Genomic DNA, 21,584 nt, shown 5'->3' with positions numbered 1-21,584 from the left:
AATATTTTTGTGTTCGAATTTGTCCCGTGTTTTGAAAATTCAGCGATTATTTCACACATTCTGAAGTAGAATTTATATTGAATTTCATTCACAATACTGTACGAGAGCTTTCACGAAATATTTGATTTGTTTCGATAAACATCATGTCATCTGTGAATTGTCTGTGTACAATGTAGTGTTGTGAGTTTTGGGCGTGATTAGGTATACAATATTATAAAGCGTATAGTACCTTGAATGAATAACAAACATAACCCTTGGAATAACCCAGCCAAGAACTAATAAACAGAATTAAATTTTGTTTAGTGAAAACAGATATAGGTCATTGAAAGGTAATAATTCAGAGTCGATTCTAAATGCCACAGTAGAGGAAAAAAAAATCAAACAGATATTTTTTTCTTGGTTTTAAGATATGAGAACATTGAAAAGATATTTGTTTCTCTATATTATGTGAGTGGCAAGAAACCATATATCAGTAGTTTTGATTAATTTATAACCTTTTTTAAATTTATATAGGTGATAACATGGCTTATCATAATGAGATGAAGTTCTCAACAACTGACCAGGATAACGACCAAAATAGTGATAAATGTGTGGACAAGTATGGGCCATGGTGGCATAAAAACTGTCTTTACAGTGGTCTTAACAAGGCATTCAAAAACAACCTGTACTGGGCCTCTTTCAGTAGCCAGACAGCAACAACTTCAGTAATGATGATAAGAAAACTACAGTAACTTTATTCAGCTTACATTAAACTTTGAAACTTTGCCTTTTGTCGACTACTGTGAAGAAACATACAGATATCTTAAATATCTGTTACATTTCGGAATAAAGAAATGTATTGCTTGTATGCTTGAAATAAACTTCTTTAAAATTATGAATTGAGGACATATTTTTGATAAATAAATTGAATTATCTAGGTTTTCCTATTTCGTCCAAGGACATAAAAATTGCGACATTACAAATACAGGTGGAAAAAATAACATGTGATTGAAGTATATACAAACAAAAAAACAACAATTAAAGGACGACATGAAGAGGTCATCATACGTTCTTATACAGATGTAAGTGTATTTCATGCTCCCTTTACGGTCGCACGTACCTTTTTCAAAAATGTAAGAAAGCTCTAATAGTATAGATATTTTGCTTCAGGTTATATATATCATTCCTAAATAATATGATTATCGAAATCATGAGGTAGATGTTGCGTTCCATGGTGATTTTGTAATGCGCGATACACATGCAAACCCAACGCTTTAGACCTGATAAATAGGAATGTATTCTAACAAAGACAGTTGTATCTAACTGTTTTTGCCAGAAGTGCTTGTGATTGGCTTATATTTTGATATTTTATTATGAAGCTCACAAAGAGAAGCATCAACCAGAACATTTGTTGTTTTAGAGTCTTACAGCATTTAACAATGTGTAAATATATATGCTGAGGCAGTTATGGCGCCGTTCTATGAATCATTTGATTCTTTTCAAGTGATATTTGATGGGAAAAGCGGTACCAACTACAAAACAAATACCTACAAAATAAAAATAAAGATGCTTGAAGATATTTACATCTGTGCAAACATGGTTCAGGAACATACACTTTTAATAGTCATTATGAATTTCCGAAAGACATACTTAGGAGTCCGTTGTTCAATGGTAGGTGCTTGTTATTTGATTCATGGTTGTTGTTCGTTTCACGTTTATCATATATATTAAACCGTTCGGTTTACCAGTTAGTAATGCTGTAAGCCTGCCATAAAATTGTCCTCTTATGTAAAACAAATAATTCCCCATGTCTCATAAAAGAGCTTGGAATAAACAGCCCAAATGATATTCCTACATGTTCTTAAACAAAGGATGAAATTTTACCAAATTACAATTGCAAATCTCTTCTTCTTTCAATTGATATCAAAATAAAAGAAAACAAAGAAAATATACCGTCATCATACTAAATAACAAAACTTCAGCAGTAAAGACCTCCAATGGTATTGTCTAAGTACATGTTTTTGTAGTGTTTTACACAAGAGCTTTGATGAGATATCACAACTGGTTATCCGACACATTCTGTCACATCATTTACATTGGATGAAATAAAAAAACACAAATCTTTCCTTCTCACATTTGGTATTTCTATCAAAGAAAACGAAGAAAGTAAACCGTCAGTATACTGGATACTAAGATATAAAAACAGTCCGTGTAAAGAACGGTAAATACCTTAATTATCAGGATTTTCACCTGACTATTTTTTTTTAAAAAGTGTTGACTTCTATATGTTTTATAGTTAAAAATGGCCTTCGAAAATATTGTGATGAGATATATTAAACCAGTGGTGTCAATCAGATGTGGATAGTCTTTTCAATATTGCAGCAATATTAAGATCTTTAGTGGGAGATATTATGGACATAATTGTGCAAATTGTGATACAAGCATGAAATTTGGTACAAAGGTCAACTAAATGATACTTAAAAAAAATCCGCTTCGGGCCAGAAAAAAAAATCATTTTTTCAAGATGGCATCTTACATTTTGAAAAAGGCGTCATAACAAATTAGCCATTATTTGTTAATCCTTTAAAAGGTGTGTTATATGTAAAATCCATTGTTAGATTTGACAAAAAGCAAATGACAGTTCATAGATAACGACTAGACAATACATTAATGAAACTATAGGTGACACCGGTTTCAAAATGTCGACAAAAGAGTAAAAGATTTTTTTTTTACTTTCAAGCAATTTCACAAGGGATTTTATCCTTGAAAGATGAGTAATGTATAATCCAATGTAAGTTATGATAAAACGTTTAAAACAGCTCCTTAGTACGACAAAACAACACAAAGATGAGAAAAATAGTGGTTTCCGGTTCCTAATTAAAGGCAAATACGTAGAAAATATTTTAATAATTTTCATCAACTTAACAAGTAATAACACAAGCATAAAATACAAGCATAAAATTTGATATATAGGTGGACTAAATGATAATTAAAAGAAATCAGGTGCTGGCCATCTCAAATTTCCATTTTTCAAGATGGACACCGATCATTTTGCTAATGGCGTCATATCCAGTTGTAAATCATTGAAAGTTGTGTTAAAGGTATAATCCAATGTAAGTTTCTATCAAGCATAAATTACAGTTCCTAAAGTACGAAAACACAACACATCAATGACAAAAAAGAGTGATTTCCGGTTTCAAAATGGTGGCAAAATTGTATTTTTTTTTATAACTTTCATCAACTGAACAAGTGATATCACATTCTTTATTTAGATTAAATGCCTAGTTTTGTTAGAAAGACAGGTTCGTTATCTTATAATTATCTGACAGTAGCCAATAACAAAACTCGTACAAGAAAAGACAGAACGGTTGCATTTACAGTCACCAATACAACTGAATTTTAGTCCTTTTAGGTTCCCAACTATCATCTATTTTTTTCTTTCATCCAGCGTTCATGAATTGGTACATAAATCAGGCTGAGCCTATACCTATCCACCTTGATACGCTGTTCTTTGGATGTGCTTCGGTAAAACACTCTTGTAGGCGGAACTACATCAGAATGCCGCTGCTTCTTGGGTAAAAAATTACACCGTGCCTCGTTAACAGCAAGTAGTGATGTTGTTCTGTCATAAATAATACTTACAAATGCTTCTTTTATGTCCATGTATATGTCTTTATACTTCAGCAAAGAAATAAGTACGTCCCTTACATGTTGAAATACTTCCCATGTCATCCAAACTGACCTACAGTGTATTCCATTAGTGTCACATCCACTGAATGAATGAAAGGAAGAGTAGCTACACGAGGATCAAACGCATTTGTATATCACGTAGAAGAAGCCATCAAAAGTCTTCATTCCTGTCAAAACCTTTTCACAGTTTGTTCCACCATATTTTTTGAGTGCTGCAACTCTTATCTACTACTACATCTGTGTCGGTGCTACCTTAAATTCCCGTCTTCCAACAATTTTCATAATCATGCCGAACATGGACAAACATTCGTCTATCTGCTTCTTCATGCTTACAAGGGGTAACTAGATAGTGTCCTTATTAGTCTCTTCAGAAGTATTTCTGTCGGCAAGACTTGAAAAAATTCGTTTCGTTGTAATCTTCATAGCGAAAACTACTCCAGAACCCAACTTTTGTCATATGTCATCTAGCCTTTCAGTGATTCATTTAGTAAATCTAACACATTGTCTACTCTTGAATACTTATCGATGCAAGATTTTATTTAAGGCCGTATGACACAATTGCAAAATCATCTAATAGTGTTGCCCTACTAAGTGGCCTGGAATTAACCTTTGCTGCCCCATCAACGATAAATGCGTCAGAATTTGAATCTGCAAATTGCAAAATGTTTCAAGTTTACCCATTTGCACCGATTTAATACCACTGTTTAAAATGACATCCGAAGACAAAAACGGGGGAGTAGGTTGTCTTTATGGATTAAGAAATATTCCAAATCAATTTGTCCACTGCGATAAGAAAATAAAAGTCTAGAAAAAATATCTTCGGTTCTCTAGCTTTGTTTTTTACAAAAACGTTTACAGTTTTTTTACCGACATAATAGGAAGTTGTTCTTTTTGATCTGGTAATATAAGAAACCGGTTCTCCTTCGTTTTGTATTTGCTTTAAACGATCTTCAATTTATTTGCATTTGATCTTTTTAAAGAAATCCTTCTTTGTTCATTTAGTCGTTCATCTGTTATATAATGCCTCAAACCACTAGATTGCAAATTCATCTGATAGTCTACTGACTTCTGGTCCAGCTACCATCAATACGTCTAAATAAGGTCTTCGGTTAAGCCTATGACAACACATCGCCCTTTACAATTATATTACTTTGTTTTTGTGTCTGATCAATTGTGTTATAAGAAAAATATTTTCTGGTCTTACGTACAGTGAAATTATCACTTTCAAAATCAATTGCTACCTGTGGGTGACGCAAGAGAAGGGAAGCCATACCTCGGAGAAGGTCGGTGGCGATCGAGAATATGTTACACAATCAAGACCTAAATAAATACGGTATCAGGATTTATATGGACTGCTTGTACAAAATCTGACTCATGAAATGAGCATACTACCAAATTCACAAGACGTTTTTATTCTATAATTTAACGCCAGGAATTGAACTGTGGTATAGATGACTATATTTTCTTACACCAGTCTATCAAATCATTGAAGGTCACCGAGTCATGCCATGATTATAATTTCTGTGTTTAGCTTTTTCAAGCCGATATATACCATTCAAGCTAAAACACAGAGTAATCTGATGCGCGTTTCTAGTCCTAGGTACATTTGAACATACATACAAGAATATGCCGTTCTAGGTGTTGCAATAATGGTTTAGTGAGGACATATGTCCATCTACTTTCACGTAATATATCACCCAGAATTTTATAACAAGTCATTTCAATGTGAAATGCACCTCACATGACGATAAACTTATCTTCTCTGTACAAATCAGGCAGTTCCCACTGAATATCCTTTACCAAAAGTGGCTGATCTGTCGTTACTATTGATGTTTTTCTCGTATTAACCACATTTTTTTGTCTTATCCATCGAATTCCTGATCATTGCAACTGAATGGGCTTGTTTTTAAACAGTGGCATCATAGATTTTACACTTACTTGCTTTTTAGAGTAATGAGATGAACTACGGTTTGCCCAGGTAGTGCATACAAATCACTCATTATGTCTATAAATAGTTTGCGCATGCGCAAATTTATTAAATTGTGTCATAACCTTGAAAAATCATAATATCTTTGAAAATCCCAAAACATTTATTTTAAAGTAAATAGTAAAAATATTTTTTAATGAATTTTGTTACATTTTAGCGAATGCGCAAAACATGTACAATGATGTATATGTCAAATACTCATGTCTAGTGAATTATTAACATGTAAGGAATGTACCTACCAAACCTGACAACTGTTTTTCACTCAAAGAAGGTAAACGAAAAAATTTCCAGAAAAAAACAATATTTTCAAACTGAAAAAGCAGCCATTTTAGAAAACGACTGTGGCCATCTTGAAAAAAATGATTTTTTATATGGCCAGCATTGTTTCTTTAAAAGTATAAAATAATGATGCTCTTAGGTAATTTTCATGCTTGTATCATCATTTGCACAATTCCCTCGATTTTGCCTGCTAGTATCTTCCACTAATTTGAATATTTTTTAACTTAACATTACTATTCCCAAATGATCAATTGAAAGATCCACTTCACCATCTCAATAGACAGAGCTTTTTCTATAATGAAAACATTATATACAATATTTTGTATTGGGTTATAAGAGTTATTACTTTTTGAAACAACACTGATTCAAACAAAAATTTCTGTGAATATAACATGTATAATATTATCAAAATGCTGGACTTTCAAATCGACGATATATTTCCAGAGCTTGAAGAATTGATAGCCGATATTCCAAATGGTACGAATTGTCCACTCGTTTTTTTGTGATTGTTTTTGTACTCGTACAAAGCAGAATTCAGTTACACTTTTAACCAGGAAAAGACAAAACGGAAAAGCATTTTGCAAACTTCTTGTACTTTACTTTCAGATTTACTGATGTTATCGAATATAAAGAAAGACACATTTAAAATGTACCTCCTTATCTTGAGATGCATTTATGATATAGTGTCTGCAAATCTCTTATAACCAATCAAAGAATGAAAAAGCAATAGGGAATACATTTTGAAATCATTTTGTTATCTAGCTTGTCTTCCTAATAATTCAAATCACGTTTTTCATATAAGTTTATAGCTGGTTACAATAATAATAGGTATATTTCTTGATGTCTTTTAATTCTATGCGTAGTTCGTTTAGATATGATAAAATATGATATAATTTAACATATTTTTTATTCAAAATAAATGACAAACTGAATGCTTGATGACACTGCCTACCTTTCATATAACACTTAAAATTATAGAATTTGAATTCGATCAATGCAACAAGTGTATCATGAAATTTCTCAAATAGCACGAATAGAGACAGTTTAATTTTTATATCTAAAGCACGATTCTTGTCCAGCTTTTTAAATATCAAAATGTAACTGTTGAGAGTGAAGAAATATCGTCATACACGAGATATGGTGGTAAAATCTGTTTATCGTATGCTTTTTATCTTTTTTATCAAAGATTTGAAGAAAGTAGTGTAATTTACAAGTGATGAAACCAGGCATTGTCGCCTGTTTTCATGACATCACAATTAGAATACCTAAGTTATCTTGGAAAAAAAGTGTCATAATTTAATTTATTTGCTAAGAACAGATAGTTCACTAGTGATGAGAAAGTGTTTTCTGGCACCGCTGAAGAAATTTGCAAATACACAAAAATAGAGAACGAATATTCAATACAATTCTATGTTATATCAAATACATATTCATAGTATGAAAATGAGAAACAAACTATCAAGTGCTGATACTTTAACCAAGAACCATTCTAACAAATGGAAATGATCTAAAAATTCAAAACAAAGTCCTAATGCAATTAAGTGATTTAATGAGTACAAAATGTAAAATCTAAACAATACCACACAGTCAAGTAATTGCGACATTTTAAATTTCCAGCAATTAACGGATAATGTGTTAAAAATAAAAAAATGAGCCAATTCAGACGTCAAACACATAGATATTAATGTAAATCATTGCTACTCACATTGTCAGCTACCCATTGTACTCAGGATAATGTTTGTCTTAAAATGATCCTCAGATAGTTGATGAGATTTAAGTTCAACTTGAAACACGCACGAGAAAGAGAAAATGTTACGACATTCGAAGTTATCATACGACATTAGGATAAACGATCGATTTGGATAAAGTCTGATTATCTCAGTTATTTCTTTATTGAACGAAAAAAAATATCGTTATGTATGACGACACAAAACATGTTTAGTGTATGATATTATAAATGAATGACCTCCCAAGGGTGACTGGGGTATAGAAATACGGTCACTTGGTCTTCTCCCGACCGACAGTAAAACGCTTGCCGAAGTGGGGCGTCCATTTGGCTGTGCAGGATGTATCAAGTTCGCAGTCACGTCCGGTCAGAAGGGGGACGTTACATCCGATGCTTCGTGTCGAGATAGTGCCACACTCTTTGCACGTAAAAAAACCTTGCAACAACTCTTTGAGGGGTCCATATGTGGCCTGTTGTAAGGCAAAATTCTGTCCATATCCAATAAACCCTCCTTTTCCGGTGGCAAATTTTCCCGACCATCATCCCATATGGCCTCTATTGTAACAACATTCCTATTGTATTTATTGTGAACTTGTTCTCGTCCTGAATATGCATGAAATATTTGCCACTGGACGTTAAGCAACCAACAATGAATTAATATAAATGAATGATACTTCAAATCCAAACGATTAATAGTGACAGACATAAATTTAAATGTGTATAATTGATTTATTATTTACGATTGTATTATTTGTCTTAAGATAAAAAAAATATATACAAATTATTCTGTACATTGACAAAGTTATTTACATCTGGTTAAATCCGTCTTTCGGGGCGTCCTCTATTCAGGGGTGTCTTTGATACTTTGGAGTTCGACATTTTGTCCATAAGACATGCTAAGAATGAGAACAAATAATGCAAGATGTAATACATAATTCTTAACAATGAGAATTTTTGTAAGGTTTATTAAGTTTCGAATGTATAAGGTTGAATCAATGATAAAAGTATCTTCATTGATAGCACTTACCGTGTGAACGATATAGCACAGCTTTGACTAAAATGCGTTGTCTGTATTAACATTTTTTGTCATCGTATCATGAGATTACTTAACAATATGTTACCTTCCAAAATGAAAAAAAATGTTTAAGATAAAAGATCTTCTTTTACGATTGTGATTAAAGATGCATTGAACTCGCCATTTATACCACTCGGTGCACAACTTAGGTATTATATAATTTTTCAAATTAAACTTTTAATCAGACACAAATCATACTATCTATTAAGAAATATCTCTGGTTTATTATATAGAAATATGATCAGCTGATTCGTATGTTATTTTAAAAAAAAACATCAAAAAGATGTAATATCTGCATAATTTTACATACGTTAGATGAAATTTAATGATCGCTTTGATGATTTGATGGCAATTGACCGTACACGTAGGTCAAGTTTTAGAAAAACAAATCATCACTATTTGATATCGGATAATTACATATCTGCTTGAGGAATTGGAAGTGTTTGGTATATTTACATGATATATGTTGGAGAAAATTTGTACGTTAATAAATTTTCTTGGAAGAGAATATTCGAAAAATTAAAGATATTCAGTGTGATCCATTCTGTTATCTAGAAACCTTGATATAAGAAGATAATGCATTGGATATTGCCCTGTACCTTGTTTGTGGCAGTAAATAGTTATTCTGTCACGGGAAATATAGGTGAGAAATAATAGTTTTTAAATTGCAAGCTATTTGGTTTCATTGATATTATAGTCGTTAAATTGGATATAATTACATAATTCTTATTTTGTTTTGTTTAATAATTTAAAATTATTTTATTCAATATATATACTGCGTTGAATTTGATTTGACTTCTCTATTATATTTTTAATTTTCATAAGGTAAGTATAATAAAGGAGTCGATCAGTTATTTGTTTTTAAGTAAAATGTAAATTTGCTATTAACCAATTTTTTTAATTTTTTTTTTAAATGATTTACAGCTGTATTTACAAAACGCTACCTATAAAGAATTTTACAAAAAGTTTCTTACTCTTGTGACGTAAAATAAGTATCCATGATCATGTTGATATGGATATAAAAGATAACGGGCATATAACAGCACATATTTGTTAAAGTAAACTTCATGCATATCAATCATATTGTTGCATGAACAATATCCATATAATTTCAATCTAACAAAAAACATGACACACTAACTAGAACGTATCCTTGTCTTTTGTAGGAGTTAGTCATGTCCGGAAAACAGCTGTCGACTTAAGGGTTGATGGCATAATGTACGAATTACAAGGTATGGTTCTACAATTAAAATTTCTTGTTATCTGGTTTTGTGAATTTGTACTTATATTTATCTTTTGCTTCATTTTATTTTTTTGTATATGCTGCAATTTAATTAACAATTAAACAATTGATTCAACCCACAAATACAATTTCAAATTACATTTGTAGAAGCTGTTGTTTGATGTTGTGTTGGTTTTTGTTAGCCGTTGTTTTATTAATATTAAACTAAGAGAACATGGATCTTCATATTCACCCAATTGACTCTATTTTGTACATTTGATAAATAACATAATTAAAATGTGTTCGAATTTCAAAACAATATAAGAAACAATTTACAATGTATATACTAGTTATTCTGATTGAGAGGATTGTGTTTATCTACTACAAGATGCCATTAACTTAATCATAAAGATCAACTTCGAAAATTGTCAATGATTTGATAAATCGTCATAAATATGAATTTATTTTTACCATGTTTGAATAAAAAATAACCACGTTATATTTTATATGTTGACTCATTTCGCGAGTTTCCATTTTGACAAACTCTTCTTTGCAATACCCGAACGTCACCAAACATGTTCAACCATTTGCAAATTAAAGTTCAAATTCCAGGTATTACATTTTAGGCCAATATCACATTACCTATTCAAATTCCGCTGTTAGAAATGATTGAAACCAAATTGAAAATAGATTGGTCTAAATAGAAGCTGATGTCTATTGAAACCGGTTACTATGTTAAATTTAATCGAGAATTGAAACGGGTAAAAGTCATTGAGACAACAGAAAAAAAGAACAGAATACAGCCTAAGGCCACCGGTGGTATTTCAACGTTTCAATGAACTCAGATATTGGTAAGCGGTCTCCAGATGTCCCTTAAATACGTATTGATCATGTTTCAGTACAATGGACGCAACATGAAACTCCGAGGCATACATGTACATATGAACCCCAAAAAAAATGAAACAAAGACAAAAGGTTAGAGGTTTCTGATATAAAACAGGCTGCAAAATTCGACGGGTTTAAACATTTTTTTGTGAGATCCCAACTCTTTCCTATATATATATACCTCTATTAAATGTAAAATAAACAAGCACGCACCCACTATCACAGTGAACCTGTATGCATACAATGACGCCTTAATTTTGGATGATTTAGCAGAAACGTTGGTGAAATGAATAATATACATTAGCTTATATTTACACCACTGGGTCGATGCCACTGCTGGTGGACGTTTCATCCCCTAGGGTATCACCAGCCAAGTAGTCAACACTTCGGTATTGACATGAATATCAATAATGTGGTCATTTTTATAAATTTCCTGTATATAAAACTTTGAAATTCAACTTTGTACTTGTTTGGGTTTATAAATATGTTTGATTTGAGCGTCACTGATGAGTCTTATGTAGACGAAACGCGCGTCTGGCGTACTAAATTATAATCCTGGTACCTTTGATAACTAATTATATAACCGAGTTGTTTTTATCAGAATGTAAACGCAACACGTAAGCTAAAGAACATGAAGTCATCATGATGTGATTTTTTTGTCTCTGACATTAGTTTGTATTCAAATTAACAGACACAACAAAAGAGAAAACTATAACTGCTGATGGAACATATAAAAAGTTAAATCACAAAGATATTGAACTTCGAGGAAAATTCAAAACGGACTTGATACAGGCATTTTCAAATGTAGAAAATATTGGATTGAAGCGCTAAACCAATTTACATTGTACATACAGTATCTTTAAATGGTATATCACAATCCTTAAAAAAAAATCTGGCTGATAAGAAAGCTAACCTGAACCAAAAAGTATATAGTGTGTGATATGGAAGTCTTGATTTATTAGGAAAATATATCTAAAAAAGGGTACACGGTTTTATCTTTATATTATATATTCATAATTATCATATGTCTGACTAGAACTGTTCTAACAAATGACATATTTACATTACTTCAGGCTTTGACTCTTTTGTATTATTTCGTTTTTGGCAAATGTTTGTACATGTGGTTTTTTTTTATATAACTTAAGTTTGTAGCATACTGCTGACTGTGATACACATATTCTTATATTATATATTCTTATTATAAGCTTTTAATCGATTATGTCTGGTCGTTTTGTTACACTACCTAATGGAATTAAATGCAACTGTCGTACAAGTAGGAGCTTTAGTTACCAACAAACCATGTTTAATCCACCTTTTGTTGGAACATGTTGGTTGATAATAAATGTCAAGATCGATGTGTATATTGAAATTAGGTGAACAACACAAAAATTGTCGTTACGGTGTTCAAAATCGTACATGCCCGCTTGGTTAGTATCTAAATTTGCTGTACCGATGATACACGGTGATATCATGCAAGCAATTTATTTGATGTGTTTTAGATTTTAAGGTTTTTTATTTCTGCAGATACTTTCGGTTGAGAATATCCTAAAATTTTGTAATTTTGTTATATTACTTCATCTTTTAACATACGGTACATTAATAAGGCATCTATAAATGATATGATGCATTTCTCAATCAATAATAAAAATGTTAACACATTTTAACAAAGAAAAAATGTTTTGATCATTCATCGTTTAAAACTGGCATAGGTAATTGTAAATACTATCTTACAAAATGTATATGAAGATACTTTGTATTCGTAGGAAAATGTTTACCTGCAAACCATAGTTTAACTGCCGAGGATATAAAAAAGGACACACAAAATATTCTTAACAGTAAGTATTTGGTTACATACTTAATATAAAAATCTATTCAGTGAAGAAACCTGTTTAAACAACGAAAAAAGCTAACATTAAACATCATCAACGCTTATGGAAAAGGAATGTTCAAAAACCTGATAAACAAACCAGATCTTTATTTTGTAAACATATTTCAAAATTATCCATTTCTTTCTATTCTTTTGAAGGTTTGCTACTGTACGAGGATATTGTTAAATTGAATAAACAGGTAAAGGAGAAAATCAAGTGGATTATTAAAGGTAACCTATTTGTCGGTTATTTTGGATAAAATGTTATAATATGGCTTATGATAATGATTGGTGCAAAGGATGTATCTATTATCGGATTGATCTTCCTTTTTCAAACAAATATCGTATGAATAACCCGGACATACTTTCTCGGGGTCAAATTCAATATACAATCATGTACGTAAAGTTTTTATTTTATTTTGGTCAAATCACATATCAAAGTCTTCAAATATGAAATGATTTTGTCAAATATACTAAATAACTACTCGTATCATAAAATGAAAAAAAAAATAATGTCTTTGTTTTATTTTTATCCGAATTACTATAAAAGAGTTCCGTCGTCGATTTCTTAATTTCAAACAGTTCATATCATTGACGTTTCTGCTTTACCTACTTACATATTCTTTTGGATCATTTTAAATAAGGATCATGATTATAAAAAAAACTAGAACGTTCGTTACTTTGTGAAAATCTAAATACTTTTTTTTCTGTCCAAATGCAGTAGTCTCGAGTTTTGTGAAAGCGATACTTTGATGTCTGTTTTATAAAATATCATTTTGGTATAAAATATGTCGTTGTGTTCGTTTGTTTGTTTTGATTGTTTGTTTGCGGGGAGGGGGTCAAATTGATCGAAAGCTGTTATGTTGCGACCTTTTAGAAGATGCATACAGTTATCTGCACACTGTTGTATGTTTACCCTGTGCACATCAATTAACATCACAACTAAACAGACTAAGGAAGGCATAAATTAGACTTGTAGGAATACTTTTATGTGTTCATGTTTATTTAATCTTACCTAAAGGAACCTATTAATTGATCTTTTTTATGTACATACTTAATGTAAACATTTCAATTGTTACTTATATTAATGAAGCATTGTGACACGCTGATACGCATCACGTAGCTTACTATAAGACAATATGAGGTTGCACATATATTCATTCATGATGGTGGATTTGTCATTTGTTTTATTGCTATAAAAAATAGACTGTTTACCTTAACCGATGTATATTCATTGTGAAGATAATTTTGAGAAATTTCATTACTATAAAAACACACTGTGAATTCCTTTATATTCGTGGGTATCAATTTTGTGGATTGCTAAAAACTTGCATATCCAAGAATATTTGATTTTGTGGTTTTGCCAATCTCTGTATACAATCCTATTGAAAATATGCTATTCATTAAACATTTGAATTTGTGGTTCACCTGTACCCACGAAACCCAAGAAAATTGGTATCCAACGAATAATAATGAATATACAGGAACTGTTATAGACCGTGTTCCAGCCAAACGCTGTGTACAGTAAACATGTTTACATTCGGTTTAATGTAATCTACACTAGTTTCACATTAAATTTGATCACATCTATACACCTTGTATAGCTACCTGTACATAAGTTTTGTTCACACTAATAAACTATCTGTCATTTAAATGTTCATTACGTCGAACAGAATTCATATTTTCGAACAACTTTTCTAGCAGTTAGGGACGACCATTTGACTTTTAATAAAGGGGGGTGGTTTTACCACAATTTGATTTAAAAAAAAATCGGGTCATCCAGATGATTAGAATGAAAAAATATTTTGAATTCAACGTTTGCCCATACATTATAGTGTCAAATATTGAATTGGTAATATAGAAAAAAATACATAAACATAAACTTTCGCGCGAGGAAATATTCTGACTCAGAAATGGTGAATGTTTCAAAGAGACAACAACCCGACCATATAAAAAACAACAGCAGAAGGTCACCAACAGGTCTTCAATGTAAGGATAAATTCAAAGATGCGGCGGGGTTAAACATTTTATGAGATCTCAACCCTCCCCCTATACCTCTAGCCAATGTAGAAAAGTAAACGCACAACAATACGTGCATTTAAATTCAATTCAAAAGAAGTCCGAGTCTGATGTCAGAAGATGTAACCAAAGAAAATAAACAAAATAGCAATAATACATAAATTACAACAGACTACTCGCAGTTAACTGATATGCCAGCTCCAGACTTCAATTTAACTGACTGAAAGATTATGATTTAATCATATGAATATCAGGCACCATCCTTCCCGTTAGGGGTTCAGTATCATACCTTCATAAAATATATGAGAAGAACATTACTCGTGTCATGCCAACAACTGGTTTTTGAATACATGTGTTAAGTTCAGATGCAAACACCCTATAAGTGAATCAATATTAACGCCAAAATATGCAATCTTTCATGACCTGAGAACAGTATCGTAACTATATCCCTTCTTAATAAGTCTATATAAAGGTTGTGTTAGTGTCTGCGGTGAATACTGACATGTTTGTGCTTTATGAAGAATATTTCTATAAAAAATTGGATGTGAAAAACCTAAACGTATAAGAAGTCTGAACGTTGAGCTATATTTACGAATGATGTCCTTATACCGATGATACAATTAAGTAAATGTTTTGACTAGTTTGTGATATCAAAACCCTGATTTATAATTTTTCAGTAATACATAAATGTATCTCGTTAAAATCTAAAACATTGTCACATACACGAGCGAATCGTTAAAGATAAGAAATATAAACACCGTAAGATGGTGACAAGGGAACGTCACCATCTAAAAATGGATAATTAACGAAAGGAAATGAAAAATCATCTCTTTTATCATAAATTTTAGTATTCAGCTTTCCGTTAGTGATATAGATATTAAGATTGAGGAAAGGGCAGTGGCCATTGTTAGTATTAGCTTTATTTAAAGTAAGTTCAACAGGATAAATTTCTATAGTATACATACTGAAGTCGTCATTATTGAGAGCCAAAATGTCATCCAAATATCTAAAAGTCTTATTAAGTTTGTTTATCAGATGTTGTTTCGATGGGTCTTTGCTGATTTTTGTCATGAAGTGTGACTCGTAGCAATTAACATGATTTACACTAAATGTAAACATTGAGTTTTATCAATGATAACGTAATTTTGTTTAGTTTATGTGCGAGTTACACTAACACAACACCGAGTTTGGGTCAATGTGAATATGGCCATAGATAGATAAAGTAGAGATTCGTTTAGCAGCAATACGCTCTTTTTGACAAGGCATTTGTACTATGAGTATACGATTGTTTATATTGGCTAGGACCAGTTATTTAAACTTGTAATCGTATTTGAAAGGAACAAATGACTTTGAATATGTATATACTAAAAATTTAACACCTACAAATGTTGTTTTCCTTTACCCTGACAAGGAAATCCTAGAATAGGTTCACAAAGTGGTTGATTTGTTAGATTTTAGCGGTTTCAAGCTTTTCATGAAGTCGAATTTTTGGACTGATATCAAATGATAACGTACTATTATAACTTATTGTTACTATCCTGCAATAATATAAAAACCAACAAAAAATTATACTTTTCAGAATCAGGTGGCGAAAATCAATTTTCCGAAATACTTAGAATAATGACAAGGGACGTAAAAGGCAAGTTTATAACAATTGCATGCTAAATAAAATGTCGTTAAACTTTAATACATCTATCCGGATACAATAACTTTTGAGAATCGAGATCGCTTGATAAACATGATAAAGACTCAAGCTTTTGAATTTCATATAGCTATTCCCAATTTATGATCTGTGTGTCCGTTCTACCGTTTGTTTGTCCGTTCGTCTATACGTTTGTCCATCGGTTTACCCGTCTGTCCAACTTCCGGTTAAATATTTGGTCGAAGTAGATTGGATGAAGGTGAAGTCAAATCAACATGAAACTTAGTACATCTGCTCTCTATAATATGATCGCTCTAATTTTATTAGAGTTTTTATCTTGTTTTCACCGACAACTGAACATAGACAAATATAGTGTTGATGGGGCTTCCTTGTAATAGGGACACATTTGTTTATTTATTATACATAAACAAAACCACGAGACTTGAAATCAAGTATTTTCTTTTAAGTGATATGAACATACTTTTGTTCGAACATTGTTCTTGTCTGTATAAACCTTATTATCATGATTAATTTGACTTCGTTAATATAACCAAAGAAGATGTGATATGATTGCCAATAAGACAACTCTCCACAAGAGACCAAAAATAACACAGAAATTATACCGTACGGCCTTCAACTATGAGCACAGCTCATACCGCAATGTCAGCTACAAAGGGCACTAAAATGACAATGTAAAACAACTAAAACGAAAAAACTAACGTTTTTTTGGTAAAACAAAATGAACGAAAAATAAATATGACACATAAACAAACAACAACAAGTGAAAAACAGGCTCCTGACTTGGAACTCATACACACATAATGTGGCGTGGTTAAACATGTTAGCGAGATCCCAATTAAGTCTGACTCTGATGTTGATCATTCTATTCAGACGTTTACAATCTTTAGAATAGGGTAGAATTTGCCCAAAAAAATGTAAGATAAAGTGAAACATGTTAATAGTTTGTATATCATGAAACAAGCACAGATTTAATCGGGATGAAATAGTCAGTCCGTTGCGACATTTAAAGGTCAATAATGTTCTAACGGATAGCTTATTACCTCGCTTTAATTTCCTTATTTTTTTGCAGCAAAAGCTCATCATATTTAGACATGTCTTGTTCAATTACCATAAGCATACTTATTTGTTTCATGCAGGGATTGATACATTTAATATATTTTAATAGATAAGTGTATACAACATTTCGGTTTCACTCTCATTTTCTGATTAATAACCATAATAAATGATATAACCAATCATAGATATGTGTTAGCCTACAATGCATATAGTTATTATATATTTCACATAACAATACTTTGTATGTATATCATAGCTTCTGGAATATGTGCTATGAAGACAGAGGATTGTACTGAGCTTCGAAAATATATACGACCCTCTGGTGTATACACGATATATCCCGACAAATATGGGGTCAAAGCATATTGCGATATGACAACCGACGGTGGAGGTTGGACTGTGAGTTTTAAAATAACGATATTAAAAAGATCTTGTCTCGACATCTATACCTTTTACTCGATTTTCATTAACAAATAAACCAAACGATAAATTTGAATTACAATATATTGACGATAGTATCTAAAACCCTTTTCATATTATATACATACTTAAAAAGCAACGACCTAGAAATTCTTGAAGTACATTTCTACAAATAAAACGAATATTGATAATTTTATGTCACTTCAGTATTCAAATTATTTTAATTTCACAAGCGTTCAACACTTTGGTTTTAAGGTTTGTAATGAGCAATACGTAAAATGATTAAAATTCTATTATGTATACCGTATGTTCATTTCAATAGATTTTTATTCAAAGGTATTGCAGCACATTATAAGTGTTTCTTAATTCATCACAAAATGGAAATGTTATTCACATAAAATTGAATGAAAAAAAGTATAAATAATTACAAAAAAGTATCTATCTTTCATATCATTTTAATCGTATTTAGTTGTATCGTTTCGCCGTGTCATTCTGTTATTTATATATCTTTGTGATGTGTGAATATCCATATTTATAAACCGTTAATTATTATTCAGTTGTTAGATATACTTGGTTATCTAACGCTTCTTCTTTAGTGTGAATATTCAAACACAATACCATTTCATATGTTGACGTCAGATGATGTCTCTTCAACAGTATGTGTGTGTGCAATTGACACGTTTTTTTGAGTGCGAGCCTCCTGTGTTTCTGCTGCTATATTGTTAACTAGCACGTTCAAAACACTCAGCTTAGCGTGTCCGGCTAGTACACATAGGGTTAATCTTCATATTACATCAATATGTTTTTGTCCCGACAATGCATACTAATTTGTTGCTGACCGATGAGCACAATTTAATCGTCATAACCTTTATTTAAGTGTCTGAATGTTAGTTTTCCCACTGACATCGCACTCCGGCTGCCAAAAACCGATTCAAACTGACCGCCACAAAGTGTCATAAAAAATAACCTAATAACTCAATATGTCTTTTATGTAATAATTCTTTGCCTATTACCGTAAAAATCTGTTATTACTCATTTCAAAAACAGTTCTCATATTTAATCAATTGTTGACTGGACCAAACAAGTATTGCTGCTAATATATTACTTTAAAAGTTGAATGTGATATTCAGACATTTTGACTATTGTTAAAAACAACCTGATAATACTATAATAATTTAAAATGTATGTGTTTAAATGAATTAGTAATTTTGATGACATTTTTATAGATAATCCAGAGAAGATTAGATGGATCTGTTAATTTCCAGAGAAATTGGAAAGATTACGAAAACGGATTTGGAAATGTTAATGGCGAATACTGGCTCGGTATGTACATAAGAGATAAATAATATTTCTGATATGTCATCATGTAATTGCTGGAAAAATGTGAAATTTACCTAAAAAGTCAGTTTGGTAACAATTCATATGATTGAATAATTGATTTGAGTTTCTCAACACAACTTTTGCAATATAGTTTGTAGCTATAGTAAAACGAAGATGAATTCATGACAAAATTTTAAGTTTACTGAATTTGAAATGCTTTGAACCAAAAAGCCAAACGTTACTAATGAAAAATGCGTTAAGAAATAAGCTTATTTATGGTTTGTTTTATTGTAATACATCGTGTAGTACGCAACATGCGGGGTGTCGGCACCTGAGATCATCCAAAATTTTTGGTTGGGTTCGTGTTGCTCAGTTTAGTCTTCAGTTGTCTATATATGTTGTTTCTCTTGTATACTAGTATGTGTCTGTTTGTTTTTTTGGGTAAACCCCTTTACCCATTGAGATGCTCAATCTAATATCCCGCGCGACACTTTATATTTTGATGAAAACTAGTTTTAAAACCGTTAATTTTAAGTAAGAAGCTGGTATTTGATTAAAAGCATGATAGGAATTTAATTCTATATAAATAATACGGGGGGGGGGGGGGGGGGGGGGGGGGGTCGTCCAAAGTATTTTTTATTCAGAAATTGGCCTCAAAATCAACAACACGAAAAACTAAGGAGAGGTGTTTGAGAAAACAGAGCACTGAAATCGACTGCTCCTGCTTGCAGGACATAGATTGTGTTGCAGTTCCGTCTGTGCAATACATTATATGGTACTAAGAATTCTTATAAAAGAAATGTTTAAACTTGAACTAACTTTGATAGGTTTTCATCGCTTCGAAATTGCCACCCGGTGTCAAATATAGCCGTTACTCCGCATGTGGCGTTCTACACGGTTCAATAGGACAAATACGGCAACTGTTTTGGATCGAAGCGCTCTAGGTGAAGGCATTATTTGTCGTTCCATTAATAAACTTACTATTCAATTGACGTTAAAAAACGTAGCAAACTGAGTAAGTGACATGCTTAATTTTTTTTCAATAACATGTTCAGATAGGATTGGATAGATATAAATGATAAGTGTATTTACATGTCTTATACGTTTACAAAAACAATAGCTTATATAACACAGTTTATCATCGTTTGTTTGTATTTCCTTGTTGTGATGATTTTCGTTTTCAAAAGGGTGTAGTTTCCTGTAGAATGCTTATATTTTTACTTCACCGTTCTATCATTTGTGTCTTTGGCGCCGTATAGCTCATTCATGAAAAAGTATATGACCAGAAATACGATCGGAACAGCCCAAACAATATACTCACAGTTAACCATGGGTACTCAAAGCGTTTGAAGAACGTCCTGTTATAATAGCATTTATAAATGTGGTTAAATATGTTGTAGTGTATATATCAATTAATCTCTTCTTTTTATTGATTATCGACATGTTTTATTTTCTTGTAACGCTGTCGTATTGTGTGTATCATTAGGAAACAAACACATTCACAGTATGACATCTAGTGGTAAATATGAACTGAGAATAGACCTAACAGACCTGTCCAATACAAAGAAGTATGCTGTGTATAAAACGTTTGTAGTTGGTGATGCAGCGTCAAAGTACAAACTGACTATTGGGGATTATAGTGGAGATGCAGGTAATAATAACATCTCTATGTGTAAATATATAACAAGTCAAATTACATTAATAATTATATACCATGAAGTGTTATGAGTTATGGGTGTTTATTTAGGGTACAATATTACTTAACGTACAGTACTTTAAACGAATATAGGTAGGATAACGACTAATAAAAGTAGATCCTCATTTGACATGTTTCAGGTGGAAGTTGTTGACTGATGCTAAAAACAAAATACCACTTGGGATAACACAACAAAGATGACATAAACTTATTAAATTTTGCTTATCAAAGCAGATATAGGTCATTTATATGGAAGAAGAATGTAGACTCGATTCAAAATGCAACAATAGAAATTAAAAAAAGTGTACTAAAAGAGACAATTTTTTTCATGATTTGCATATATGAGAAATTCGCGTGTACTCAATACGTTTCCAAAGAGCAACTTTAAGACCATGTAACAGATATTTCTTTATATACGAGTGGCAACAAAGCCAATATCAGTGGTTTATTTTTGAATAATAACTTTGTTTTAATTTATTTAGGTGATAACATGGCTTATCATAATGGGATGAAGTTCTCAACCAATGACCAGGATAATGACCAAAATAGTGGTAAATGTGTAGACTCTGAGGGTCCATGGTGGCATAAAAATTGTAATTACAGTGGTCTCAACAAGGCATTCAAAAGCAACATGTACTGGTATTCTGTCAGTAGCAACTCAGCCAAAACTTCAGTGATGATGATAAGAAAACTAAAGTAG

General features: G+C 31.6%; 2 protein-coding genes across 2 annotated transcripts in view; both read left to right on the top strand.

The window, feature by feature from the left end:
• The window catches only part of LOC134689918 (fibrinogen-like protein A), a 40,681-nt gene extending 39,946 nt beyond the window's left edge, over positions 1-735 (top strand). The window contains exon 9 of the mRNA XM_063549884.1: positions 514-735. Within this exon, the coding sequence (XP_063405954.1) occupies positions 514-731 (218 nt within the window). The 3' untranslated portion in view covers positions 732-735. The remainder of the gene's footprint in view (positions 1-513) is intronic.
• Positions 736-12,061: 11,326 nt separating this feature from the next.
• LOC134689917 (fibrinogen-like protein A) lies at positions 12,062-21,584 on the top strand. The gene is made up of 6 exons (XM_063549883.1): positions 12,062-12,116; positions 12,607-12,678; positions 17,705-17,847; positions 19,095-19,191; positions 20,675-20,839; positions 21,367-21,584. Exons 1-6 carry the CDS (start codon positions 12,062-12,064, stop codon positions 21,582-21,584), a joined length of 750 nt encoding a protein of 249 aa, XP_063405953.1.

The sequence above is a fragment of the Mytilus trossulus genome, chromosome 11 (genome assembly GCF_036588685.1).
Source record: "Mytilus trossulus isolate FHL-02 chromosome 11, PNRI_Mtr1.1.1.hap1, whole genome shotgun sequence".
Lineage (NCBI taxonomy): Eukaryota > Metazoa > Mollusca > Bivalvia > Mytilida > Mytilidae > Mytilus > Mytilus trossulus.
The sequence above is the reverse complement of the archived record's forward strand: the minus strand, read 5'-3'. Positions and strand labels throughout refer to the sequence as shown.

Bases quoted from the DNA above. Each gene is read 5' to 3' on its own strand.
- LOC134689917 (XM_063549883.1), top strand. From the start codon at position 12,062: ATGTCTGGTCGTTTTGTTACACTACCTAATGGAATTAAATGCAACTGT. The intron at 12,679-17,704 runs GTAAGTATTTGG...TGTATATCATAG, and splicing joins CACACAAAATATTCTTAACA to CTTCTGGAATATGTGCTATG. The intron at 17,848-19,094 runs GTGAGTTTTAAA...ACATTTTTATAG, and splicing joins CCGACGGTGGAGGTTGGACT to ATAATCCAGAGAAGATTAGA.